Source organism: Heterodontus francisci, unplaced genomic scaffold (genome assembly GCF_036365525.1).
Source record: "Heterodontus francisci isolate sHetFra1 unplaced genomic scaffold, sHetFra1.hap1 HAP1_SCAFFOLD_1605, whole genome shotgun sequence".
In the NCBI taxonomy this organism is placed as follows: domain Eukaryota; kingdom Metazoa; phylum Chordata; class Chondrichthyes; order Heterodontiformes; family Heterodontidae; genus Heterodontus; species Heterodontus francisci.
This window is the reverse complement of record NW_027140894.1, coordinates 1-27498: the sequence shown is the minus strand read 5'-3', so window position 1 is coordinate 27498 and position 27498 is coordinate 1. Positions and strand designations below refer to the sequence as shown.

The window sequence follows — 27498 nt, the reverse complement described above, 5'->3', positions numbered from 1 at the left end:
ACTGGTGTCTCTCAGTCCCTCTCTCTCAGGGTGATATCTGTACACTGACTGGTGTCTCTCAGTCCCTCTCTCTCAGGGTGATATCTGTACACTGACTGGTGTCTCTCAGTCCCTCTCTCTCAGGGTGATATCTGTACACTGACTGGTGTCTCTCAGTCCCCACTCTCTCAGGGTGATATCTGTACACTGACTGGTGTCTCTCAGTCTCTCTCTCTCAGTGTGATATCTGTACACTGACTGGTGTCTCTCAGTCCCTCTCTCTCAGGGTGATATCTGTACACTGACTGGTGTCTCTCAGTCTCTCTCTCTCAGTGTGATATCTGTACACTGACTGGTGTCTCTCAGTCCCTCTCTCTCAGGGTGATATCTGTGCACTGACTGGTGTCTCTCAGTCCCTCTCTCTCAGGGTGATTTCTGGACACTGACTGGTGTCTCTCAGTCCCCTCTCTCTCAGGGTGATATCTGTACACTGACTGGTGTCTCTCAGTCTCTCTCTCTCAGGGTGATATCTGTACACTGACTGGTGTCTCTCAGTCCCTCTCTCTCAGGGTGATATCTGTACACTGACTGGTGTCCCTCAGTCTCTCTCTCTCAGGGTGATATCTGTACACTGACTGGTGTCTCTCAGTCCCCTCTCTCTCAGGGTGATATCTGTACACTGACTGGTGTCTCTCAGTCCCCTCTCTCTCAGGGTGATATCTGTACACTGACTGGTGTCTCTCAGTCCCCTCTCTCTCAGGGTGATATCTGTACACTGACTGGTGTCTCTCAGTCCCTCTCTCTCAGGGTGATATCTGTACACTGACTGGTGTCTCTCAGTCCCCCCTCTCTCAGGGTGATATCTGTACACTGACTGCTGTCTCTCAGTCTCTCTCTCTCAGGGTGATATCTGTACACTGACTGGTGTCTCTCAGTCCCTCTCTCTCAGGGTGATATCTGTACACTGACTGGTGTCTCTCAGTCCCTCTCTCTCAGGGTGATATCTGTACACTGACTGGTGTCTCTCAGTCTGTCTCTCTCAGGGTGATATCTGTACACTGACTGGTGTCTCTCAGTCCCCTCTCTCTCTGGGTGATATCTGTACACTGACTGGTGTCTCTCAGTCCCTCTCTCTCAGGGTGATATCTGTACACTGACTGGTGTCTCTCAGTCCCTCTCTCTCAGGGTGATATCTGCACACTGACTGGTGTCTCTCAGTCCCCTCTCTCTCAGGGTGATATCTGTACACTGACTGGTGTCTCTCAGTCCCCTCTCTCTCAGGGTGATATCTGTACACTGACTGGTGTCTCTCAGTCCCTCTCTCTCAGTGTAATATCTGCACACTGACTGGTGTCTCTCAGTCCCCTCTCTCTCAGGGTGATATCTGTACATTGACTGGTGTCTCTCAGTCCCTCTCTCTCTCAGGGTGATATCTGTACACTGACTGGTGTCTCTCAGTCCCTCTCTCTCTCAGGGTGATATCTGTACACTGACTGGTGTCTCTCAGTCCCTCTCTCTCTCAGGGTGATATCTGTACACTGACTGGTGTCTCTCTGTCCCCTCTCTCTCAGGGTGATATCTGTACACTGACTGGTGTCTCTCAGTCCCCTCTCTCTCAGGGTGATATCTGTACATTGACTGGTGTCTCTCAGTCCCCTCTCTCTCAGGGTGATATCTGTACACTGACTGGTGTCTCTCAGTCTCTCTCTCTCAGGGTGATATCTGTACACTGACTGGTGTCTCTCAGTCCCTCTCTCTCAGGGTGATATCTGTACACTGACTGGTGTCTCTCAGTCCCTCTCTCTCAGGGTGATATCTGTACACTGACTGGTGTCTCTCAGTCTCTCTCTCTCAGGGTGATATCTGTACACTGACTGGTGTCTCTCAGTCCCTCTCTCTCAGGGTGATATCTGTACACTGACTGGTGTCTCTCAGTCCCTCTCTCTCAGGGTGATATCTGTACACTGACTGGTGTCTCTCAGTCCCTCTCTCTCAGGGTGATATCTGTACACTGACTGGTGTCTCTCAGTCCCCTCTCTCTCAGGGTGATATCTGTACACTGACTGGTGTCTCTCAGTCCCTTCTCTCAGGGTGATATCTGCACACTGACTGGTGTCTCTCAGTCCCCTCTCTCTCAGGGTGATATCTGTACACTGACTGGTGTCTCTCAGTCCCTCTCTCTCAGGGTGATATCTGTAACATGACTGGTGTCTCTCAGTCCCCTCTCTCTCAGGGTGATATCTGTACACTGACTGGTGTCTCTCAGTCTCTCTCTCAGGGAGATATCTGTACACTGACTGGTGTCTCTCAGTCCCTCTCTCGCTCAGGGTGATATCTGTACACTGACTGGTGTCTCTCAGTCCCCTCTCTCTCAGGGTGATATCTGTACACTGACTGGTGTCTCTCAGTCCCCTCTCTCTCAGGGTGATATCTGTACACTGACTGGTGTCTCTCAGTCCCTCTCTATCAGCGTGATATCTGTACACTGACTGGTGTCTCTCAGTCCCTCTCTCTCAGGGAGATATCTTTACACTGACTGGTGTCTCACAGTCCCTCTCTCTCAGGGTGATATCTGTACACTGACTGGTGTCTCTCAGTCCCCTCTCTCTCAGGGTGATATCTGTACACTGACTGGTGTCTCTCAGTCCCTCTCTCTCAGGGTGATATCTGTACACTGACTGGTGTCTGTCAGTCCCCTCTCTCTCAGGATGATATCTGTACACTGACTGGTGTCTCTCAGTCCCTCTCTCTCAGGGTGATATCTGTACACTGACTGGTGTCTCTCAGTCCCTCTCTCTCAGGATGATATCTGTACACTGACTGGTGTCTCTCAGTCCCCTCTCTCTCAGGGTGATATCTGTACACTGACTGGTGTCTCTCAGTCCCTCTCTCTCAGGATGATATCTGTACACTGACTGGTGTCTCTCAGTCCCCTCTCTCTCAGGGTGATATCTGTACACTGACTGGTGTCTCTCAGTCCCTCTCTCTCAGGGTGATAGCTGTACACTGACTGGTGTCTCTCAGTCCCCTCTCTCTCAGGGTGATATCTGTACACTGACTGGTGTCTCTCAGTCCCCTCTCTCTCAGGGTGATATCTGTACACTGACTGGTGTCTCTCAGTCCCCTCTCTCTCAGGGTGATATCGGTACACTGACTGGTGTCTCTCAGTCCCTCTCTCTCAGGGTGATATCTGTACACTGACTGGTGTCTCTCAGTCCCTCTCTCTCAGGGTGATATCTGTACACTGACTGGTGTCTCTCAGTCCCCTCTCTCTCAGGGTGATATCTGTACACTGACTGGTGTCTCTCAGTCCCTCTCTCTCAGGGTGATATCTGTACACTGACTGGTGTCTCTCAGTCCCCTCTCTCTCAGGGTGATATCTGTACACTGACTGGTGTCTCTCAGTCCCTCTCTCTCAGGGTGATATCTGTACACTGACTGGTGTCTCTCAGTCCCCTCTCTCTCAGGGTGATATCTGTACACTGACTGGTGTCTCTCAGTCCCTCTTTCTCAGGGTGATATCTGTACACTGACTGGTGTCTCAGTCCCCTCTCTCTCAGGGTGATATCTGTACACTGACTGGTGTCTCTCAGTCCCTCTCTCTCTCAGGGTGATATCTGTACACTGACTGGTGTCTCAGTCCCCTCTCTCTCAGGGTGATATCTGTACACTGACTGGTGTCTCTCAGTCCCCTCTCTCTCAGGGTGATATCTGTACACTGACTGGTGTCTCTCAGTCCCCTCTCTCTCAGGGTGATATCTGTACACTGACTGGTGTCTCTCAGTCCTCTCTATCTCAGGGTGATATCTGTACACTGACTGGTGTCTCAGTCCCCTCTCTCTCAGGGTGATATCTGTACACTGACTGGTGTCTCAGTCCCCTCTCTCTCAGGGTGATATCTGTACACTGACTGGTGTCTCTCAGTCCCTCTCTCTCTCAGGGTGATATCTGTACACTGACTGGTGTCTCAGTCCCCTCTCTCTCAGGGTGATATCTGTACACTGACTGGTGTCTCTCAGTCCCTCTCTCTCTCAGGGTGATATCTGTACACTGACTGGTGTCTCTCAGTCCCCTCTCTCTCTCAGGGTGATATCTGTACACTGACTGGTGTCTCTCAGTCCCTCTCTCTCAGGGTGATATCTGTACACTGACTGGTGTCTCAGTCCCCTCTCTCTCAGGGTGATATCTGTACACTGACTGGTGTCTCTCAGTCCCTCTCTCTCTCAGGGTGATATCTGTACACTGATTGGTGTCTCTCAATCCCTCTCTCTCAGGGTGATATCTGTACACTGACTGGTGTCTCTCAGTCCCCTCTCTCTCAGGGTGATATCTGTACACTGACTGGTGTCTCTCAGTCCCCTCTCTCTCAGGGTGATATCTGTACACTGACTGGTGTCTCTCAGTCCCCTCTCTCTCAGGGTGATATCTGTACACTGACTGGTGTCTCTCAGTCCCCTCTCTCAGGGTGATATCTGTACACTGACTGGTGTCTCTCAGTCCCTCTCTCTCAGGGTGATATCTGTACACTGACTGGTGTCTCAGTCCCCTCTCTCTCAGGGTGATATCTGTACACTGACTGGTGTCTCTCAGTCCCTCTCTCTCAGGGTGATATCTGTACACTGACTGGTGTCTCTCAGTCCTCTCTCTCTCAGGGTGATATCTGTACACTGACTGGTGTCTCTCAGTCCCTCTCTCTCAGGGTGATATCTGTACACTGACTGGTGTCTCTCAGTCCCCTCTCTCTCAGGGTGATATCTGTACACTGACTGGTGTCTCTCAGTCCCTCTCTCTCAGGGTGATATCTGTACACTGACTGGTGTCTCTCAGTCCCTCTCTCTCAGGGTGATATCTGTACACTGACTGGTGTCTCTCAGTCCCTCTCTCTCAGGGTGATATCTGTACACTGACTGGTGTCTCTCAGTCCCTCTCTCTCAGGGTGATATCTGTACACTGACTGGTGTCTCTCAGTCCCTCTCTCTCAGGGTGATATCTGTACACTGACTGGTGTCTCTCAGTCCCTCTCTCTCAGGGTGATATCTGTACACTGACTGGTGTCTCTCAGTCCCTCTCTCTCTCAGGGTGATATCTGTACACTGACTGGTGTCTCTCAGTCTGTCTCTCTCAGGGTGATATCTGTACACTGACTGGTGTCTCTCAGTCCCTCTCTGTCAGGGTGATATCTGTACACTGACTGGTGTCTCTCAGTCCCTCTCTCTCAGGGTGATATCTGTACACTGACTGGTGTCTCTCAGTCCCCTCTCTCTCAGGGTGATATCTGTACACTGACTGGTGTCTCTCAGTCCCTCTCTCTCAGGGTGATATCTGTACACTGACTGGTGTCTCTCAGTCCCTCTCTCTCAGGGTGATATCTGTACACTGACTGGTGTCTCTCAGTCCCTCTCTCTCAGGGTGATATCTGTACACTGACTGGTGTCTCTCAGTCCCCTCTCTCTCAGGGTGATATCTGTACACTGACTGGTGTCTCTCAGTCCCTCTCTCTCAGGGTGATATCTGTACACTGACTGGTGTCTCAGTCCCCTCTCTCTCAGGGTGATATCTGTACACTGACTGGTGTCTCTCAGTCCCTCTCTCTCAGGGTGATATCTGTACACTGACTGGTGTCTCAGTCCCCTCTCTCTCAGGGTGATATCTGTTCACTGACTGGTGTCTCTCAGTTCCTCTCTCTCAGGGTGATATCTGTACACTGACTGGTGTCTCTCAGTCCCCTCTCTCAGGGTGATATCTGTACACTGACTGGTGTCTCTCAGTCCCTCTCTCTCAGGGTGATATCTGTACACTGACTGGTGTCTCTCAGTCCCCTTTCTCTCAGGGTGATATCTGTACACTGACTGGTGTCTCTCAGTCCCCTCTCTCAGGGTGATATCTGTATACTGACTGGTGTCTCTCAGTCCCTCTCTCTCAGGGTGATATCTGTACACTGACTGGTGTCTCTCAGTCCCTCTCTCTCAGGGTGATATCTGTACACTGACTGGTGTCTCAGTCCCCTCTCTCTCAGGGTGATATCTGTTCACTGACTGGTGTCTCTCAGTTCCTCTCTCTCAGGGTGATATCTGTACACTGACTGGTGTCTCTCAGTCCCCTCTCTCAGGGTGATATCTGTACACTGACTGGTGTCTCTCAGTCCCTCTCTCTCAGGGTGATATCTGTACACTGACTGGTGTCTCTCAGTCCCCTTTCTCTCAGGGTGATATCTGTACACTGACTGGTGTCTCTCAGTCCCTCTCTCTCAGGGTGATATCTGTACACTGACTGGTGTCTCTCAGTCCCCTCTCTCTCAGGGTGATATCTGTACACTGACTGGTGTCTCTCAGTCCCTCTCTCTCAGGGTGATATCTGTACACTGACTGGTGTCTCTCAGTCCCCTCTCTCTCAGGGTGATTTCTGTACACTGACTGGTGTCTCTCAGTCCCTCTCTCTCAGGGTGATATATGTACACTGACTGGTGTCTCTCAGTCCCTCTCTCTCAGGGTGATATCTGTACACTGACTGGTGTCTCTCAGTCTCTCTCTCTCAGGGTGATATCTGTACACTGACTGGTGTCTCTCAGTCCCCTCTCTCTCAGGGTGATATCTGTACACTGACTGGTGTCTCTCAGTCCCCTCTCTCTCAGGGAGATATCTGTACACTGACTGGTGTCTCTCAGTCCCTCTCTCTCAGGGTGATATCTGTACACTGACTGGTGTCTCTCAGTCCCTCTCTCTCAGGGTGATATCTGTACACTGACTGGTGTCTCTCAGTCCCTCTGTCTCAGGGTGATATCTGTACACTGACTGGTGTCTCTCAGTCCCTCTCTCTCAGGGTGATATCTGTACACTGACTGGTGTCTCTCAGTCCCTCTCTCTCAGGGTGATATCTGTACACTGACTGGTGTCTCTCAGTCCTCTCTCTCTCAGGGTGATATCTGTACACTGACTGGTGTCTCTCAGTCCCTCTCTCTCAGGGTGATATCTGTACACTGACTGGTGTCTCTCAGTCCCTCTCTCTCAGGGTGATATCTGTACACTGACTGGTGTCTCTCAGTCCCTCTCTCTCAGGGTGATATCTGTACACTGACTGGTGTCTCTCAGTCCCTCTCTCTCAGGGTGATATCTGTACACTGACTGGTGTCTCTCAGTCCCTCTCTCTCAGGGTGATATCTGTACACTGACTGGTGTCTCTCAGTCCCTCTCTCTCAGGGTGATATCTGTACACTGACTGGTGTCTCTCAGTCCCTCTCTCTCAGGGTGATATCTGTACACTGACTGGTGTCTCTCAGTCCCTCTCTCTCAGGGTGATATCTGTACACTGACTGGTGTCTCTCAGTCCCCTCTCTCTCAGGGTGATATCTGTACACTGACTGGTGTCACTTGGTCTTACCTCTGAGTGCTCTCTGAATACAGGATGACCGACTGTACACACGGTGATGCTGAGGTTTCCTTGCGTGACACTGTCAACACAGCCTACATTGAGCCTCCTGTTGGTCTGAGAAAAATAAACATTGGTCAGACACCCACTCACGCTCCCGACCCTCGGACCCATAATCCGGGTCGACACTGCCCTGTGATCAGTACTGAGGGAGAGCCGCACTGTCGGAGGGTCAGTACTGAGGGAGCGCCGCACTGTTGGAGGGTCAGTACTCAGGGAGCTCCGCACTGTCGGAGGGTCAGTACTGAGGGAGCGCCGCACTGTCGGAGGGTCAGTACTGAGGGAGTGTCGCACTGTCGGAGGGTCAGTACTGAGGGAGTGCCGCACTGTCAGAGGGTCAGTACTGAGGGAGTGCCGCAGTGTCGGAGGGTCAGTACTGAGGGAGTGCCGCAGTGTCGAAGGGTCAGTATTGAGGGAGTGTCGCACTGTCGGAGGGTCAGTACTGAGGGAGTGCCGCAGTGTCGGAGGGTCAGTATTGAGGGAGTGTCGCACTGTCGGAGGTTCAGTACTGAGGGAGTGCCGCACTGTCGGAGGGTCAGTACTGAGAGAGTGCCGCACTGTCGGACGGTCAGTACTGGGAGAGTGCGGCACTGTCGGAGGGTCAGTACTGACGGAGCGCTGCACTGTCGGAGGGTCAGTACTGAGGGAGTGTCACACTGTCGGAGGGTCAGTACTGGGGGAGTGTCACTCTCAGAGGGTCAGTACTGAGGGAGTGCCGCACTGTCGGAGGGTCAGTACTGAGGGAGTGTCACATTGTCGGAGGGTCAGTACTGAGGGAGTTTCACACTGTCAGAGGGTCATTACTGAGGGAGTGTCACACTGTTAGAGGGTCAGTACTGAGGGAGTGTCACACTGTCAGAGGGTCATTACTGAGGGAGTGTCACACTGTCAGAGGGTCAGTACTGAGGGAGTGTCACACTGTTAGAGGGTCAGTACTGAGGGAGTGTCACACTGTCAGAGGGTCAGTACTGAGGGAGTGTCACACTGTCTGACGGTCAGTACTGAGGGAGTGTCACACTGTCGGAGGGTCAGTCCTGAGGGATTGCCGCACTCTCGGAGACTCAGTACTGAGGGATTGCCGCACTCTCGGAGGGTCAGTACTGAGGGAGCGCCGCACTCTCGGAGGGTCAGTACTGAGGGATTGCCGCACTCTCGGAGGGTCAGTACTGAGGGAGTGTCGCACTGTCGGAGGGTCAGTACTGAGGGAGTGCCGCAGTGTCGGAGGGTCAGTATTGAGGGAGTGTCGCACTGTCGGAGGGTCAGTACTGAGGGAGTGTCGCACTGTCGGAGGTTCAGTACTGAGGGAGCGCCGCACTCTCGGATGGTCAGTACTGAGGGAGTGCCGCACTGTCGGAGGGTCAGTACTGAGGGAGTGCCGCACTCTCGGAGGGTCTGTACTGAGGGAGTGTCGCACTCTCGGAGGGTCAGTACTGAGGGAGCGCCGCACTCTCGGAGACTCAGTACTGAGGGAGTGCCGCACTCTCGGATGGTCAGTACTGAGGGAGTGCCGCACTCTCGGATGGTCAGTACTGAGGGAGCGCCGCACTGTCGGAGGGTCAGTACTGAGGGATTGCCGCACTCTCGGAGACTCAGTACTGAGGGAGCGCCGCACTCTCGGATGGTCAGTACTGAGGGAGTGCCGCACTGTCGGAGGTGTCTTTCAGGACGTTAAACCGAGGGGCCCTGACTGCCCTCTCGGGTGGATGTAAAAGATCCCACGGCCACTCTTGGTGCGATGCGGAGGGAGTTCTCCCCGGTGTTCCAGGGCCACGGTTTATCCCTGACGATCATCCCTAACCCTGATCATGTGGGTCATTATCACATCTCTGTGTGTGGGATCTTGCTGTGCCCAACCTGGGTACCGCATCCCAGCGGTGAAGACAACTCATTAGCAGTGTGGCACAATGGGATGTCCTGACAGAGGCGGTCTTTGGGTTTCTGTAGTAACGGTGGGGAGGGGGTGTTACCCCCATCACCCAGCCCGAGCTCTGCGCGTGGCCTGTACCTTTAAGATGGTCACTCTGCGGAAGGAGAGAGCTTGTGGGTGCTGGAATCGCACAGCCGTGTGATAGGAACTTTCCTTCATGTTCTTCAGCTGCACAGTGATGTTTACCTGGGCCCCTGCTTGGATGGTTAAACTGGGAAGGTAAAATACACCAGCTTAAAAACAATATGGACTGGGTGTCACAGTGTGTTAGATACACTGTCCTTTCCCCCTCTGGGACTGGGTGTCACAGTGTGTTAGATACACTGTCCTTTCCCCCTCTGGGACCGGGTGTCACAGTGTGTTAGATACACTGTCCTTTCCCCCTCTGGGACCGGGTGTCACAGTGTGTTAGATACACTGTCCTTTCCCCCTCTGGGACCGGGTGTCACAGTGTGTTAGATACACTGTCCTTTCCCCCTCTGGGACTGGGTGTCACAGTGCGTTAGATACACTGTCCTTTCCCCCTCTGGGACTGAGTGTCACAGTGCATTAGATACACTGTCCTTTCTCCCTCTGGGACTGGGTGTCACAGTGCGTTAGATACACTGTCCTTTCCCCCTCTGGGACTGAGTGTCACAGTGCGTTAGATACACTGTCCTTTCCCCCTCTGGGACTGGGTGTCACAGTGTGTTAGATACACTGTCCTTTCCCCCTCTGGGACTGAGTGTCACAGTGCGTTAGATACACTGTCCTTTCCCCCTCTGGGACTGGGTGTCACAGTGTGTTAGATACACTGTCCTTTCCTCCTCTGGGACTGGGTGTCACAGTGCGTTAGATACACTGTCCTTTCCCCCTCTGGGACTGGGTGTCACAGTGTGTTAGATACACTGTCCTTTCCCCCTCTGGGACTGAGTGTCACAGTGCGTTAGATACACTGTCCTTTCCCCCTCTGGGACTGGGTGTCACAGTGTGTTAGATACACTGTCCTTTCCCCCTCTGGGACTGGGTGTCACAGTGCGTTAGATACACTGTCCTTTCCCCCTCTGGGACTGGGTGTCACAGTGCGTTAGATACACTGTCCTTTCCCCCTCTGGGACTGAGTGTCACAGTGCGTTAGATACACTGTCCTTTCCCCCTGTGGGACTGGGTGTCACAGTGTGTTAGATACACTGTCCTTTCCCCCTCTGGGACTGAGTGTCACAGTGCGTTAGATACACTGTCCTTTCCCCCTCTGGGACTGGGTGTCACAGTGTGTTAGATACACTGTCCTTTCCCCCTCTGGGACCGGGTGTCACAGTGTGTTAGATACACTGTCCTTTCCCCCTCTGGGACTGGGTGTCACAGTGCGTTAGATACACTGTCCTTTCCCCCTCTGGGACTGAGTGTCACAGTGCGTTAGATACACTGTCCTTTCCCCCTCTGGGACCGGGTGTCACAGTGTGTTAGATACAGTGTCCTTTCCCCCCTCTGGGACCGGGTGTCACAGTGCGTTAGATACACTGTCCTTTACCCCTCTGGGACCGGGTGTCACAGTGTGTTAGATACACTGTCCTTTCCCCCTCTGGGACCGGGTGTCACAGTGTGTTAGATACACTGTCCTTTCCCACTCTGGGACTGGGTGTCACAGTGTGATAGATACACTGTCCTTTCCCCCTCTGGGACCGGGTGTCACAGTGTGTTAGATACACTGTCCTTTCCCCCTCTGGGACCGCGTGTCACAGTGTGTTAGATACACTGTCCTTTCCCCCTCTGGGACTGGGTGTCACAGTGCGTTAGATACACTGTCCTTTCCCCCTCTGGGACCGGGTATCACAGTGTGTTAGATACACTGTCCTTTCCCCCTCTGGGACTGGGTGTCACAGTGTGTTAGATACACTGTCCTTTCCCCCCTCTGGGACCGGGTGTCACAGTGTGTTAGATACACTGTCCTTTCCCACTCTGGGACTGGGTGTCACAGTGTGATAGATACACTGTCCTTTCCCCCTCTGGGACCGGGTGTCACAGTGTGTTAGATACACTGTCCTTTCCCCCCTCTCGGACCGGGTGTCACAGTGTGTTAGATACACTGTCCTTTCCCCCTCTGGGACCGCGTGTCACGGTGTGTTAGATACACTGTCCTTTCCCCCTCTGGGACCGGGTGTCACAGTGTGTTAGATACACTGTCCTTTCCCCCTCTGGGACCGGGTGTTACAGTGTGTTAGATACACTGTCCTTTACCCCTCTGGGACTGGGTGTCACAGTGTGTTAGATACGCTGTCCTTTCCCCCTCTGGGACCGGGTGTCACAGTGCGTTAGATACACTGTCCTTTCCCCCTCTGGGACCGGGTGTCACAGTGCGTTAGATACACTGTCCTTTCCCCCTCTGGGACCGGGTGTCACAGTGCGTTAGATACACTGTCCTTTCCCCCCTCTGGGACTGGGTATCACAGTGTGTTAGATACACTGTCCTTTCCCCCCTCTGGGACCGGGTGTCACAGTGTGTTAGATACACTGTCCTTTCCCCCTCTGGGACCGGGTGTCACAGTGCATTAGATACACTGTCCTTTCCCCCTCTGGGACTGGGTGTCACAGTGTGTTAGATACACTGTCCTTTCCCCCCTCTGGGACCGCGTGTCACGGTGTGTTAGATACACTGTCCTTTCCCCCTCTGGGACCGGGTGTCACAGTGTATTAGATACACTGTCCTTTTCCCCCTCTGGGACCGCGTGTCACGGTGTGTTAGATACACTGTCCTTTCCCCCTCTGGGACCGGGTGTCACAGTGTATTAGATACACTGTCCTTTCCCCCCTCTGGGACCGCGTGTCACGGTGTGTTAGATACACTGTCCTTTCCCCCTCTGGGACCGGGTGTCACAGTGTGTTAGATACACTGTCCTTTCCCCCCTCTGGGACCGGGTGTCACAGTGTGTTAGATACATTGTCCTTTCCCCCTCTGGGACCGGGTGTCACAGTGCGTTAGATACACTGTCCTTTCCCCCTCTGGGACCGGGTGTCACAGTGCGTTAGATACACTGTCCTTTCCCCCCTCTGGGACCGCGTGTCACAGTGTGTTAGATACACTGCCCTTTCCCCCTCTGGGACCGGGTGTCACAGTGTGTTAGATACACTGTCCTTTCCCCCTCTGGGACTGGGTGTCACAGTGTGTTAGATACACTGTCCTTTCCCCCCTCTGGGACCGGGTGTCACAGTGCGTTAGATACACTGTCCTTTCCCCCTCTGGGACCGGGTGTCACAGTGCGTTAGATACACTGTCCTTTCCCCCTCTGGGACCGGGTGTCACAGTGTGTTAGATACACTGTCCTTTCCCACTCTGGGACTGGGTGTCACAGTGTGATAGATACACTGTCCTTTCCCCCTCTGGGACCGGGTGTCACAGTGTGTTAGATACACTGTCCTTTCCCCCTCTGGGACCGGGTGTCACAGTGTGTTAGATACACTGTCCTTTCCCCCTCTGGGACCGGGTGTCACAGTGTGTTAGATACACTGTCCTTTCCCCCCTCTGGGACCGGGTGTCACAGTGTGTTAGATACACTGTCCTTTCCCCCTCTGGGACCGGGTGTCACAGTGTATTAGATACACTGTCCTTTCCCCCTCTGGGACTGGGTGTCACAATGCGTTAGATACACTGTCCTTTCCCCCTCTGGGACCGGGTGTCACAGTGTGTTAGATACACTGTCCTTTCCCCCTCTGGGACTGGGTGTCACAATGCGTTAGATACACTGTCCTTTCCCCCTCTGGGACCGGGTGTCACAGTGTGTTAGATACACTGTCCTTTCCCCCTCTGGGACCGGGTGTCACAGTGTGTTAGATACACTGTCCTTTCCCCCCTCTGGGACCAGGTGTCACAGTGTGTTAGATACACTGTCCTTTCCCCCCTCTGGGACCGGGTGTCACAGTGTGTTAGATACACTGTCCTTTCCCCCCTCTGGGACCGGGTGTCACAGTGTGTTAGATACACTGTCCTTTCCCCCCTCTGGGACCGGGTGTCACAGTGTGTTAGATACACTGTCCTTTCCCCCCTCTGAGACCGGGTGTCACAGTGCGTTAGATACACTGTCCTTTCCCCCCTCTGGGACCGCGTGTCACAGTGTGTTAGATACACTGTCCTTTCCCCCTCTGGGACCGGGTGTCACAGTGTGTTAGATACACTGTCCTTTCCCCCTCTGGGACCGGGTGTCACAGTGTGTTAGATACACTGTCCTTTCCCCCCTCTGGGACCGCGTGTCACGGTGTGTTAGATACACTGTCCTTTCCCCCCTCTGGGACCGGGTGTCACAGTGCGTTAGATACACTGTCCTTTACCCCTCTGGGACCGGGTGTCACAGTGTGTTAGATACACTGTCCTTTCCCCCTCTGGGACCGGGTGTCACAGTGTGTTAGATACACTGTCCTTTCCCCCTCTGGGACCGGGTGTCACAGTGTGTTAGATACACTGTCCTTTCCCCCTCTGGGACCGGGTGTCACAGTGTGTTAGATACACTGTCCTTTCCCACTCTGGGACTGGGTGTCACAGTGTGATAGATACACTGTCCTTTCCCCCTCTGGGACCGGGTGTCACAGTGTGTTAGATACACTGTCCTTTCCCCCTCTGGGACCGCGTGTCACAGTGTGTTAGATACACTGTCCTTTCCCCCTCTGGGACTGGGTGTCACAGTGCGTTAGATACACTGTCCTTTCCCCCTCTGGGACCGGGTATCACAGTGTGTTAGATACACTGTCCTTTCCCCCTCTGGGACTGGGTGTCACAGTGTGTTAGATACACTGTCCTTTCCCCCCTCTGGGACCGGGTGTCACAGTGTGTTAGATACACTGTCCTTTCCCACTCTGGGACTGGGTGTCACAGTGTGATAGATACACTGTCCTTTCCCCCTCTGGGACCGGGTGTCACAGTGTGTTAGATACACTGTCCTTTCCCCCCTCTCGGACCGGGTGTCACAGTGTGTTAGATACACTGTCCTTTCCCCCTCTGGGACCGCGTGTCACGGTGTGTTAGATACACTGTCCTTTCCCCCTCTGGGACCGGGTGTCACAGTGTGTTAGATACACTGTCCTTTCCCCCTCTGGGACCGGGTGTTACAGTGTGTTAGATACACTGTCCTTTACCCCTCTGGGACTGGGTGTCACAGTGTGTTAGATACGCTGTCCTTTCCCCCTCTGGGACCGGGTGTCACAGTGCGTTAGATACACTGTCCTTTCCCCCTCTGGGACCGGGTGTCACAGTGCGTTAGATACACTGTCCTTTCCCCCTCTGGGACCGGGTGTCACAGTGCGTTAGATACACTGTCCTTTCCCCCCTCTGGGACTGGGTATCACAGTGTGTTAGATACACTGTCCTTTCCCCCCTCTGGGACCGGGTGTCACAGTGTGTTAGATACACTGTCCTTTCCCCCTCTGGGACCGGGTGTCACAGTGCATTAGATACACTGTCCTTTCCCCCTCTGGGACTGGGTGTCACAGTGTGTTAGATACACTGTCCTTTCCCCCCTCTGGGACCGCGTGTCACGGTGTGTTAGATACACTGTCCTTTCCCCCTCTGGGACCGGGTGTCACAGTGTATTAGATACACTGTCCTTTTCCCCCTCTGGGACCGCGTGTCACGGTGTGTTAGATACACTGTCCTTTCCCCCTCTGGGACCGGGTGTCACAGTGTATTAGATACACTGTCCTTTCCCCCCTCTGGGACCGCGTGTCACGGTGTGTTAGATACACTGTCCTTTCCCCCTCTGGGACCGGGTGTCACAGTGTGTTAGATACACTGTCCTTTCCCCCCTCTGGGACCGGGTGTCACAGTGTGTTAGATACATTGTCCTTTCCCCCTCTGGGACCGGGTGTCACAGTGCGTTAGATACACTGTCCTTTCCCCCTCTGGGACCGGGTGTCACAGTGCGTTAGATACACTGTCCTTTCCCCCCTCTGGGACCGCGTGTCACAGTGTGTTAGATACACTGCCCTTTCCCCCTCTGGGACCGGGTGTCACAGTGTGTTAGATACACTGTCCTTTCCCCCTCTGGGACTGGGTGTCACAGTGTGTTAGATACACTGTCCTTTCCCCCCTCTGGGACCGGGTGTCACAGTGCGTTAGATACACTGTCCTTTCCCCCTCTGGGACCGGGTGTCTCAGTGCGTTAGATACACTGTCCTTTCCCCCTCTGGGACCGGGTGTCACAGTGTGTTAGATACACTGTCCTTTCCCACTCTGGGACTGGGTGTCACAGTGTGATAGATACACTGTCCTTTCCCCCTCTGGGACCGGGTGTCACAGTGTGTTAGATACACTGTCCTTTCCCCCTCTGGGACCGGGTGTCACAGTGTGTTAGATACACTGTCCTTTCCCCCTCTGGGACCGGGTGTCACAGTGTGTTAGATACACTGTCCTTTCCCCCCTCTGGGACCGGGTGTCACAGTGTGTTAGATACACTGTCCTTTCCCCCTCTGGGACCGGGTGTCACAGTGTATTAGATACACTGTCCTTTCCCCCTCTGGGACTGGGTGTCACAATGCGTTAGATACACTGTCCTTTCCCCCTCTGGGACCGGGTGTCACAGTGTGTTAGATACACTGTCCTTTCCCCCTCTGGGACTGGGTGTCACAATGCGTTAGATACACTGTCCTTTCCCCCTCTGGGACCGGGTGTCACAGTGTGTTAGATACACTGTCCTTTCCCCCTCTGGGACCGGGTGTCACAGTGTGTTAGATACACTGTCCTTTCCCCCCTCTGGGACCAGGTGTCACAGTGTGTTAGATACACTGTCCTTTCCCCCCTCTGGGACCGGGTGTCACAGTGTGTTAGATACACTGTCCTTTCCCCCCTCTGGGACCGGGTGTCACAGTGTGTTAGATACACTGTCCTTTCCCCCCTCTGGGACCGGGTGTCACAGTGTGTTAGATACACTGTCCTTTCCCCCCTCTGAGACCGGGTGTCACAGTGCGTTAGATACACTGTCCTTTCCCCCCTCTGGGACCGCGTGTCACAGTGTGTTAGATACACTGTCCTTTCCCCCTCTGGGACCGGGTGTCACAGTGTGTTAGATACACTGTCCTTTCCCCCTCTGGGACCGGGTGTCACAGTGTGTTAGATACACTGTCCTTTCCCCCCTCTGGGACCGCGTGTCACGGTGTGTTAGATACACTGTCCTTTCCCCCCTCTGGGACCGGGTGTCACAGTGCGTTAGATACACTGTCCTTTACCCCTCTGGGACCGGGTGTCACAGTGTGTTAGATACACTGTCCTTTCCCCCTCTGGGACCGGGTGTCACAGTGTGTTAGATACACTGTCCTTTCCCCCTCTGGGACCGGGTGTCACAGTGTGTTAGATACACTGTCCTTTCCCCCTCTGGGACCGGGTGTCACAGTGTGTTAGATACACTGTCCTTTCCCCCTCTGGGACCGGGTGTCACAGTGCGTTAGATACACTGTCCTTTCCCTCTCTGGGACCGGGTGTCACAGTGTGTTAGATACACTGTCCTTTCCCCCTCTGGGACCGGGTGTCACAGTGCGTTAGATACACTGTCCTTTCCCTCTCTGGGACCGGGTGTCACAGTGTGTTAGATACACTGTCCTTTCCCCCTCTGGGACCGGGTGTCACAGTGCGTTAGATACACTGTCCTTTGCCCCTCTCGGACCGGGTGTCACAGTGCGTTAGATACACTGTCCTTTCCCCCTCTGGGACCGGGTGTCACAGTGTGTTAGATACACTGTCCTTTCCCTCTCTGGGACCGGGTGTCACAGTGCGTTAGATACACTGTCCTTTCCCTCTCTGGGTCCGGGTGTCACAGTGTGTTAGATACACTGTCCTTTCCCCCTCTGGGACCGGGTGTCACAGTGTGTTAGATACACTGTCCTTTCCCTCTCTGGGACCGGGTGTCACAGTGCGTTAGATACACTGTCCTTTCCCTCTCTGGGACCGGGTGTCACAGTGTGTTAGATACACTGTCCTTTCCCCCTCTGGGACCGGGTGTCACAGTGCGTTAGATACACTGTCCTTTCCCTCTCTGGGACCGGGTGTCACAGTGTGTTAGATACACTGTCCTTTCCCCCTCTGGGACCGGGTGTCACAGTGTGTTAGATACACTGTCCTTTGCCCCTCTCGGACCGGGTGTCACAGTGCGTTAGATACACTGTCCTTTCCCCCCTCTGGGACCGGGTGTCACAGTGCGTTAGATACACTGTTCTTTCCCCCCTCTGGGACCGGGTGTCACAGTGCGTTAGATACACTGTCCTTTCCCCCTCTGGGACCGGGTGTCACAGTGGGTTAGATACACTGTCCTTTCCCCCTCTGGGACCGGGTGTCACAGTGCGTTGGATACACTGTCCTTTCCCCCTCTGGGACCGGGTGTCACAGTGCGTTAGATACACTGTCCTTTCCCCCTCTGGGACTGGGTGTCACAGTGTGTTAGATACACTGTCCTTTCCCCCTCTGGGATTGGGTGTCACAGTGTGTTAGATACACTGTCCTTTCCCCCTCTGGGATTGGGTGTCACAGTGCGTTAGATACACTGTCCTTTCCCCCTCTGGGACTGAGTGTCACAGTGTGTTAGATACACTGTCCTTTCCCCCTCTGGGACAGGGTGTCACAGTGTGTTAGATACACTGTCCTTTCCCCCCTCTGGGACTGGGTGTCACAGTGTGTTAGATACACTGTCCTTTCCCCCTCTGGGACCGGGTGTCACAGTGTGTTAGATGCACTGTCCTTTCCCCCTCTGGGACCGGGTGTCACAGTGTGTTAGATACACTGTCCTTTCCCCCCTCTGGGACTGGGTGTCACTGTGCGTTAGATACACTGTCCTTTCCCCCCTCTGGGACTGGGTGTCACAGTGTGTTAGATACACTGTCCTTTCCCCCCTCTGGGACTGGGTGTCACAGTGTGTTAGATACACTGTCCTTTCCCCCTCTGGGACCGGGTGTCACAGTGTGTTAGATACACTGTCCTTTCCCCCCTCTGGAACCGGGTGTCACAGTGCGTTAGATACACTGTCCTTTCCCCCTCTGGGACCGGGTGTCACAGTGTGTTAGATACACTGTCCTTTCCCCCTCTGGGACCGAGTGTCACAGTGCGTTAGATCCACTGTCCTTTCCCCCTCTGGGACCGGGTGTCACAGTGCGTTAGATACACTGTCCTTTCCCCCCTCTGGGACCGGGTGTCACAGTGCGTTAGATACACTGTCCTTTTCCCCCTCTGGGACCGGGTGTCACAGTGTGTTAGATACACTGTCCTTTCCCCCCTCTGGGACTGGGTGTCACAGTGTGTTAGATACACTGTCCTTTCCTCCTCTGGGACCGGGTGTCACAGTGTGTTCGATACACTGTCCTTTCCCCCTCTGCGACCGGGTGTCAAAGTGCGTTAGATACACTGTCCTTTCCCCCTCTGGGACCGGGTGTCACAGTGCGTTAGATACACTGTCCTTTCCCCCTCTGGGACCGGGTGTCACAGTGCGTTAGATACACTGTCCTTTCCCCCTCTGGGATCGGGTGTCACAGTGCGTTCGATACACTGTCCTTTCCCCCTCTGGGATCGGGTGTCACAGTGCGTTCGATACACTGTCCTTTCCCCCTCTGGGATCGGGTGTCACAGTGCGTTCGATACACTGTCTTTTTCCCCTCTGGGACCGGGTGTCACAGTGCGTTAGATACACTGTCCTTTCCCCCTCTGGGACCGGGTGTCACAGTGCGTTAGATACACTGTCCTTTCCCCCTCTTGGATCGGGTGTCACAGTGCGTTAGATACACTGTCCTTTCCCCCTCTGGGATCGGGTGTCACAGTGCGTTAGATACACTGTCCTTTCCCCCTCTGGGACCAGGTGTCACAGTGCGTTAGATACACTGTCCTTTCCCCCTCTGGGACCGGGTGTCACAGTGCGTTAGATACACTGTCCTTTCCCCCTCTGGGACTGGGTGTCACAGTGCGTTAGATACACTGTCCTTTCCCCCTCTGGGACTGGGTGTCACAGTGTGTTAGATACACTGTCCTTTCCCCCTCTTGGACCGGGTGTCACAGTGTGTTAGATACACTGTCCTTTCCCCCTCTGGGACCGGGTGTCACAGTGTGTTAGATACACTGTCCTTTCCCCCTCTGGGACCGGGTGTCACAGTGTGTTAGATACACTGTCCTTTCCGCACTCTGGGACCGGGTGTCACAGTGTGTTAGATACACTGTCCTTTCCCCCTCTGGGACCGGGTGTCACAGTGTGTTAGATACACTGTCCTTTCCCCCTCTGGGACCGGGTGTCACAGTGTATTAGATACATTGTCCTTTCCCCCTCTGGGACTGGATGTCACAGTGTGTTAGATACACTGTCCTTTCCCCCTCTGGGACCGGGTGTCACAGTGTATTAGATACACTGTCCTTTCCCCCTCTGGGACCGGGTGTCACAGTGCGTTAGATGCACTGTCCTTTTCCCCTCGTGGACCGGGTGTCACAGTGCGTTAGATACACTGTCCTTTCCCCCTCTGGGACCGGGTGTCACAGTGCGTTAGGTACACTGTCCTTTCCCCCCTCTGGGACCGGGTGTCACAGTGCGTTAGATGCACTGTCCTTTTCCCCTCGTGGACCGGGTGTCACAGTGTGTTAGATACACTGTCCTTTCCCCCTCTGGGACTGGGTGTCACAGTGTGTTAGATACACTGTCCTTTCCCCCTCTGGGACTGGGTGTCACAGTGTGTTAGATACACTGTCCTTTCCCTCCTCTGGGACCGGGTGTCACAGTGTGTTAGATACACTGTCCTTTCCCCCTCTGGGACTGGGTGTCACAGTGTGTTAGATACACTGTCCTTTCCCCCTCTGGGACTGGGTGTCACAGTGTGTTAGATACACTGTCCTTTCCCCCTCTGGGACCGGGTGTCACAGTGTGTTAGATACACTGTCCTTTCCCTCCTCTGGGACCGGGTGTCACAGTGCGTTAGATGCACTGTCCTTTTCCCCTCGTGGACCGGGTGTCACAGTGTGTTAGATACACTGTCCTTTCCCCCCTCTGGGACTGGGTGTCACAGTGTGTTAGATACACTGTCCTTTCCCCCTCTGGGACCGGGTGTCACAGTGTGTTAGATACACTGTCCTTTCCCCCCTCTGGGACTGGGTGTCACAGTGTGTTAGATACACTGTCCTTTCCCCCTCTGGGACCGGGTGTCACAGTGTGTTAGATACACTGTCCTTTCCCCCTCTGTGACCGGGTGTCACAGTGTGTTAGATACACTGTCCTTTCCCCCTCTGGGACCGGGTGTCACAGTGCGTTAGATACACTGTCCTTTCCCCCCTCTGGGACTGGGTGTCACAATGCGTTAGATACACTGTCCTTTCCCCCCTCTGGGACCGGGTGTCACAGTGTGTTAGATACACTGTCCTTTCCCCCTCTGGGACTGGGTGTCACAGTGCGTTAGATACACTGTCCTTTCCCCCTCTGTGACCGGGTGTCACAGTGTGTTAGATACACTGTCCTTTCCCCCTCTGGGACTGGGTGTCACAATGCGTTAGATACACTGTCCTTTCCCCCCTCTGGGACCGGGTGTCACAGTGTGTTAGATACACTGTCCTTTCCCCCTCTGGGACTGGGTGTCACAGTGTGTTAGATACACTGTCCTTTCCCCCTCTGTGACCGGGTGTCACAGTGTGTTAGATACACTGTCCTTTCCCCCTCTGGGACCGGGTGTCACAGTGTGTTAGATACACTGTCCTTTCCCCCTCTGGGACCGGGTGTCACAATGCATTAGATACACTGTCCTTTCCCCCTCTGGGACCGGGTGTCACAATGCATTAGATACACTGTCCTTTCCCCCTCTGGGACCGGGTGTCACAATGCGTTAGATACACTGTCCTTTCCCCCTCTGGGACTGGGTGTGACAGTGTGTTAGATACACTGTCCTTTCCCCCCTCTGGGACCAGGTGTCACAGTGTGTTAGATACACTGTCCTTTCCCCCCTCTGGGACTGGGTGTGACAGTGTGTTAGATACACTGTCCTTTCCCCCTCTGGGACTGGGTGTGACAGTGTGTTAGATACACTGTCCTTTCCCCCTCTGGGACTGGGTGTGACAGTGCGTTAGATACACTGTCCTTTCCCCCCTCTGGGACCGGGTGTCACAGTGTGTTAGATACACTGTCCTTTCCCCCCTCTGGGACCAGGTGTCACAGTGTGTTAGATACACTGTCCTTTCCCCCCTCTGGGACCGGGTGTCACAGTGTGTTAGATACACTGTCCTTTCCCCCTCTGGGACTGGGTGTGACAGTGTGTTAGATACACTGTCCTTTCCCCCCTCTGGGACCGGGTGTCACAGTGTGTTAGATACACTGTCCTTTCCCCCTCTGGGACCGGGTGTGACAGTGTGTTAGATACACTGTCCTTTCCCCCTCTGGGACTGGGTGTCACAGTGTGTTAGATACACTGTCCTTTCCCCCCCTCTGGGACCGGGTGTGACAGTGTGTTAGATACACTGTCCTTTCCCCCTCTGGGACCGGGTGTCACAGTGTGTTAGATACACTGTCCTTTCCCCCCTCTGGGACTGGGTGTCACAGTGTGTTAGATACACTGTCCTTTCCCCCTCTGGGACCGGGTGTCACAGTGTGTTAGATACACTTTCCTTTCACCCCTCTGGGACCGGGTGTCACAGTGTGTTAGATACACTGTCCTTTCCCCCCTCTGGGACCGGGTGTCACAGTGTGTTAGATACACTGTCCTTTCCCCCCTCTGGGACTGGGTGTCACAGTGTGTTAGATACACTGTCCTTTCCCCCTCTGGGACTGGGTCTCACAGTGTGTTAGATACACTGTCCTTTCCCCCTCTGGGACCGGGTGTCACAGTGTGTTAGATACACTGTCCTTTCCCCCTCTGGGACCGGGTGTCACAGTGTGTTAGATACACTGTCCTTTCCCCCCTCTGGGACCGGGTGTCACCGTGTGTTAGATACACTGTCCTTTCCCCCTCTGGGACTGGGTGTCACAGTGTGTTAGATACACTGTCCTTTCCCCCTCTGGGACTGGGTGTCACAGTGTGTTAGATACACTGTCCTTTCCCCCCTCTGGGACCGGGTGTCACAGTGTGTTAGATACACTGTCCTTTCCCCCTCTGGGACTGGGTGTCACAGTGCGTTAGATACACTGTCCTTTCCCCCCTCTGGGACCGGGTGTCACAGTGTGTTAGATACACTGTCCTTTCCCCCTCTGGGACCGGGTGTTACAGTGTGTTAGATACACTGTCCTTTCCCCCTCTGGGACCGGGTGTCACAGTGCGTTAGATACACTGTCCTTTCCCCCCTCTGGGACCGGGAGTAACAGAGTGTTAGATACACTGTCCTTTCCCCCTCTTGGACCGGGTGTCACAGTGCGTTAGATACACTGTCCTTTCCCCCCTCTGGGACCGGGTGTCACAGTGTGTTAGATACACTGTCCTTTCCCCCTCTGGGACTGGGTGTCACAGTGTGTTAGATACACTGTCCTTTCCCCCTCTGGGACTGGGTGTTACAGTGTGTTAGATACACTGTCCTTTCCCTCTCTGAGACTGGGTGTCACAGTGTGTTGGATACACTGTTCTTTCCCCCTCTGGGACCGGGTGTCACAGTGTGTTAGATACACTGTTCTTTCCCCCTCTGGGACCGGGTGTCACAGTGTGTTAGATACACTGTCCTTTCCCCCTCTGGGTCCGGGTGTCACAGTGTGTTAGATACACTGTCCTTTCCCCCTCTGGGACCGGGTGTCACAGTGCGTTAGATACACTGTCCTTTCCCCCTCTGGGACCGGGTGTCACAGTGTGTTAGATACACTGTTCTTTCCCCCTCGAGGACCGGGTGTCACAGTGTGTTAGATACACTGTTCTTTCCCCCTCTGGGACCGGGTGTCACAGTGTGTTAGATACACTGTTCTTTCCCCCTCTGGGACCGGGTGTCACAGTGTGTTAGATACACTGTCCTTTCCCCCTCTGGGTCCGGGTGTCACAGTGTGTTAGATACACTGTCCTTTCCCCCTCTGGGTCCGGGTGTCACAGTGTGTTAGATACACTGTCCTTTCCCCCTCTGGGACCGGGTGTCACAGTGCGTTAGATACACTGTCCTTTCCCCCTCTGGGACCGGGTGTCACAGTGCGTTAGATACACTGTCCTTTCCCCCTCTGGGTCCGGGTGTCACAGTGCGTTAGATACACTGTCCTTTCTTCCTCTGGGACCGGGTGTCACAGTGTGTTAGATACACTGTCCTTTCCCCCTCTGGGTCCGGGTGTCACAGTGTGTTAGATACACTGTCCTTTCCCCCTCTGGGACCGGGTGTCACAGTGCGTTAGATACACTGTCCTTTCCCCCTCTGGGACCGGGTGTCACAGTGCGTTAGATACACTGTCCTTTCCCCCTCTGGGTCCGGGTGTCACAGTGCGTTAGATACACTGTCCTTTCCCCCTCTGGGACCGGGTGTCACAGTGCGTTAGATACACTGTCCTTTCCCCCTCTGGGACCGGGTGTCACAGTGCGTTAGATACACTGTCCTTTCCCCCTCTGGGACCGGGTGTCACAGTGTGTTAGATACACTGTCCTTTCCCCCTCTGGGACCGGGTGTCACAGTGTGTTAGATACACTGTCCTTTCCCCCCTCTGGGTCCGGGTGTCACAGTGTGTTAGATACACTGTCCTTTCCCCCTCTGGGACCGGGTGTCACAGTGTGTTAGATACACTGTCCTTTCCCCCTCTGGGACCGGGTGTCACAGTGTGTTAGATACACTGTCCTTTCTTCCTCTGGGACCGGGTGTCACAGTGTGTTAGATACACTGTCCTTTCCCCCTCTGGGACTGGGTGTCTCAGTGTGTTAGATACACTGTCCTTTCCCCCTCTGGGACCGGGTGTCACAGTGTGTTAGATACACTGTCCTTTCCCCTCTGGGACCGGGTGTCACAGTGTGTTAGATACACTGTCCTTTCCCCCTCTGGGACCGGGTGTCACAGTGCGTTAGATACACTGTCCTTTCCCCCTCTGGGACCGGGTGTCACAGTGCGTTAGATACACTGTCCTTTCCCCCTCTGGGTCCGGGTGTCACAGTGTGTTAGATACACTGTCCTTTCCCCCTCTGGGTCCGGGTGTCACAGTGTGTTAGATACACTGTCCTTTCCCCCTCTGGGACCGGGTGTCACAGTGCGTTAGATACACTGTCCTTTCCCCCTCTGGGACCGGGTGTCACAGTGCGTTAGATACACTGTCCTTTCCCCCTCTGGGTCCGGGTGTCACAGTGCGTTAGATACACTGTCCTTTCTTCCTCTGGGACCGGGTGTCACAGTGTGTTAGATACACTGTCCTTTCCCCCTCTGGGTCCGGGTGTCACAGTGTGTTAGATACACTGTCCTTTCCCCCTCTGGGACCGGGTGTCACAGTGCGTTAGATACACTGTCCTTTCCCCCTCTGGGACCGGGTGTCACAGTGCGTTAGATACACTGTCCTTTCCCCCTCTGGGTCCGGGTGTCACAGTGCGTTAGATACACTGTCCTTTCCCCCTCTGGGACCGGGTGTCACAGTGCGTTAGATACACTGTCCTTTCCCCCTCTGGGACCGGGTGTCACAGTGCGTTAGATACACTGTCCTTTCCCCCTCTGGGACCGGGTGTCACAGTGTGTTAGATACACTGTCCTTTCCCCCTCTGGGACCGGGTGTCACAGTGTGTTAGATACACTGTCCTTTCCCCCTCTGGGACAGGGTGTCACAGTGTGTTAGATACACTGTCCTTTCCCCCTCTGGGACCGGGTGTCACAGTGTGTTAGATACACTGTCCTTTCTTCCTCTGGGACCGGGTGTCACAGTGTGTTAGATACACTGTCCTTTCCCCCTCTGGGACCGGGTGTCACAGTGTGTTAGATACACTGTCCTTTCCCCCTCTGGGACTGGGTGTCACAGTGTGTTAGATACACTGTCCTTTCCCCCTCTGGGACCGGGTGTCACAGTGTGTTAGATACACTGTCCATTCCCCCTCTGAGACTGGGTGTCACAGTGTGTTAGATACACTGTCCTTTCCCCCTCTGGGACCGGGTGTCACAGTGTGTTAGATACACTGTCCTTTCCCCCTCTGGGACCGGGTGTCACAGTGCGTTAGATACACTGTCCTTTCCCCCTCTGGGACCGGGTGTCACAGTGTGTTAGATACACTGTCCTTTCCCCCTCTGGGACCGGGTGTCACAGTGTGTTAGATACACTGTCCTTTCCCCCTCTGGGACAGGGTGTCACAGTGTGTTAGATACACTGTCCTTTCCCCCTCTGGGACCGGGTGTCACAGTGTGTTAGATACACTGTCCTTTCTTCCTCTGGGACCGGGTGTCACAGTGTGTTAGATACACTGTCCTTTCCCCCTCTGGGACAGGGTGTCACAGTGTGTTAGATACACTGTCCTTTCCCCCTCTGGGACCGGGTGTCACAGTGCGTTAGATACACTGTCCTTTCCCCCTCTGGGACCGGGTGTCACAGTGCGTTAGATACACTGTCCTTTCTCCCTCTGGGACCGGGTGTCACAGTGTGTTAGATACACTGTCCTTTCCCCCTCTTGGACCGGGTGTCACAGTGTGTTAGATACACTGTCCTTTCCCCCTCTGGGACCGGGTGTCACAGTGTGTTAGATACACTGTCCTTTCCCCCTCTGGGACAGGGTGTCACAGTGTGTTAGATACACTGTCCTTTCCCCCTCTGGGACCGGGTGTCACAGTGTGTTAGATACACTGTCCTTTCCCCCTCTGGGACTGGGTGTCACAGTGTGTTAGATACACTGTCCTTTCCCCCCTCTGGGACTGGGTGTCACAGTGTATTAGATACACTGTCCTTTCCCCCTCTGGGACTGGGTGTCACAGTGTGTTAGATACACTGTCCTTTCCCCCTCTGGGACTGGGTGTCACAGTGCGTTAGATACACTGTCCTTTCCCCTCTGGGACCGGGTGTCACAGTGTGTTAGATACACTGTCCATTCCCCCTCTGAGACTGGGTGTCACAGTGTGTTAGATACACTGTCCTTTCCCCTCTGGGACCGGGTGTCACAGTGTGTTAGATACACTGTCCTTTCCCCCTCTGGGACCGGGTGTCACAGTGTGTTAGATACACTGTCCTTTCCCCCTCTGGGACTGGGTGTCACAGTGTGTTAGATACACTGTCCTTTCCCCCCTCTGGGACCGGGTGTTACAGTGCGTTAGATACACTGTCCTTTCCCCCTCTGGGACTGGGTCTCACAGTGTGTTAGATACACTGTCCTTTCCCCCCTCTGGGACCGGGTCTCACAGTGTGTTAGATACACTGTCCTTTCCCCCTCTGGGACTGGGTCTCACAGTGTGTTAGATACACTGTCCTTTCCCCCTCTGGGACTGGGTCTCACAGTGTGTTAGATACACTGTCCTTTCCCCCCTCTGGGACCGGGTCTCACAGTGTGTTAGATACACTGTCCTTTCCCCCTCTGGGACTGGGTCTCACAGTGTGTTAGATACACTGTCCTTTCCCCCTCTGGGACTGGGTGTCACAGTGTGTTAGATACACTGTCCTTTCCCCCCTCTGGGACCGGGTCTCACAGTGTGTTAGATACACTGTCCTTTCCCCCTCTGGGACTGGGTCTCACAGTGTGTTAGATACACTGTCCTTTCCCCCTCTGGGACTGGGTCTCACAGTGTGTTAGATACACTGTCCTTTCCCCCCTCTGGGACTGGGTCTCACAGTGTGTTAGATACACTGTCCTTTACCCCCTCTGGGACCGGGTGTCACATCTTTGTCTGTTTCGGAAATTTGGGACGTACCCGGAATGATTGATGGCCACATCTAAGTCCGCAAGGCAAACTTCGTCTGTTCCACAGTTTTTCTCGAATGGTAGCTGTGGGGATCGGGAACACCGATGTGAGTTAATCTCAGGAAGCACAATATTCTAGTTTTACACCCACCCTTCCTTCCCCGACCTCTCCTCCACCCTCTCTTCACAGACCCTCCATCCTCTCCTCCATCCGCTCAGCCCCTGTGTGTCTGACCCCCTCCTCACCTCCCTGTCCAGAACCTTTGTGTTTGTTCAGCTCTCCCCCGCACTCGGACCTCTCTCATATTCCCCTCCGTCTGCCCCCAAGCCCTGTTACGCCGACCGAGCTCAATATCTGTTATCAAATAGTCAGAGGTTTGTGCGGCTAAGTTCAGCTAACTGGAGGTCCCTCTTTCTCTCTATCTCTCTATCTCTCTGTGTCTCTGTCTCTCTGTCTCTCA

General features: G+C 54.2%; 1 protein-coding gene across 1 annotated transcript in view; it reads right to left on the bottom strand.

Annotated features, from left to right (window-relative positions):
* LOC137361342 (integrin alpha-M-like) overlaps positions 1 to 27161 on the bottom strand; it is a gene marked incomplete at its 3' end in the record, with an annotated part of 57738 nt that extends 30577 nt beyond the window's left edge. Inside the window, exons 1-3 of the mRNA XM_068026234.1 lie at positions 27048 to 27161; positions 9410 to 9542; positions 7357 to 7461 (exon numbers count right to left, since the gene is read on the bottom strand). Of these exons, the coding sequence (XP_067882335.1) occupies positions 7357 to 7461; positions 9410 to 9490 (186 nt within the window). The remainder of the gene's footprint in view (positions 1 to 7356; positions 7462 to 9409; positions 9543 to 27047) is intronic.
* Between the last annotated feature and the right edge of the window lie 337 nt (positions 27162 to 27498).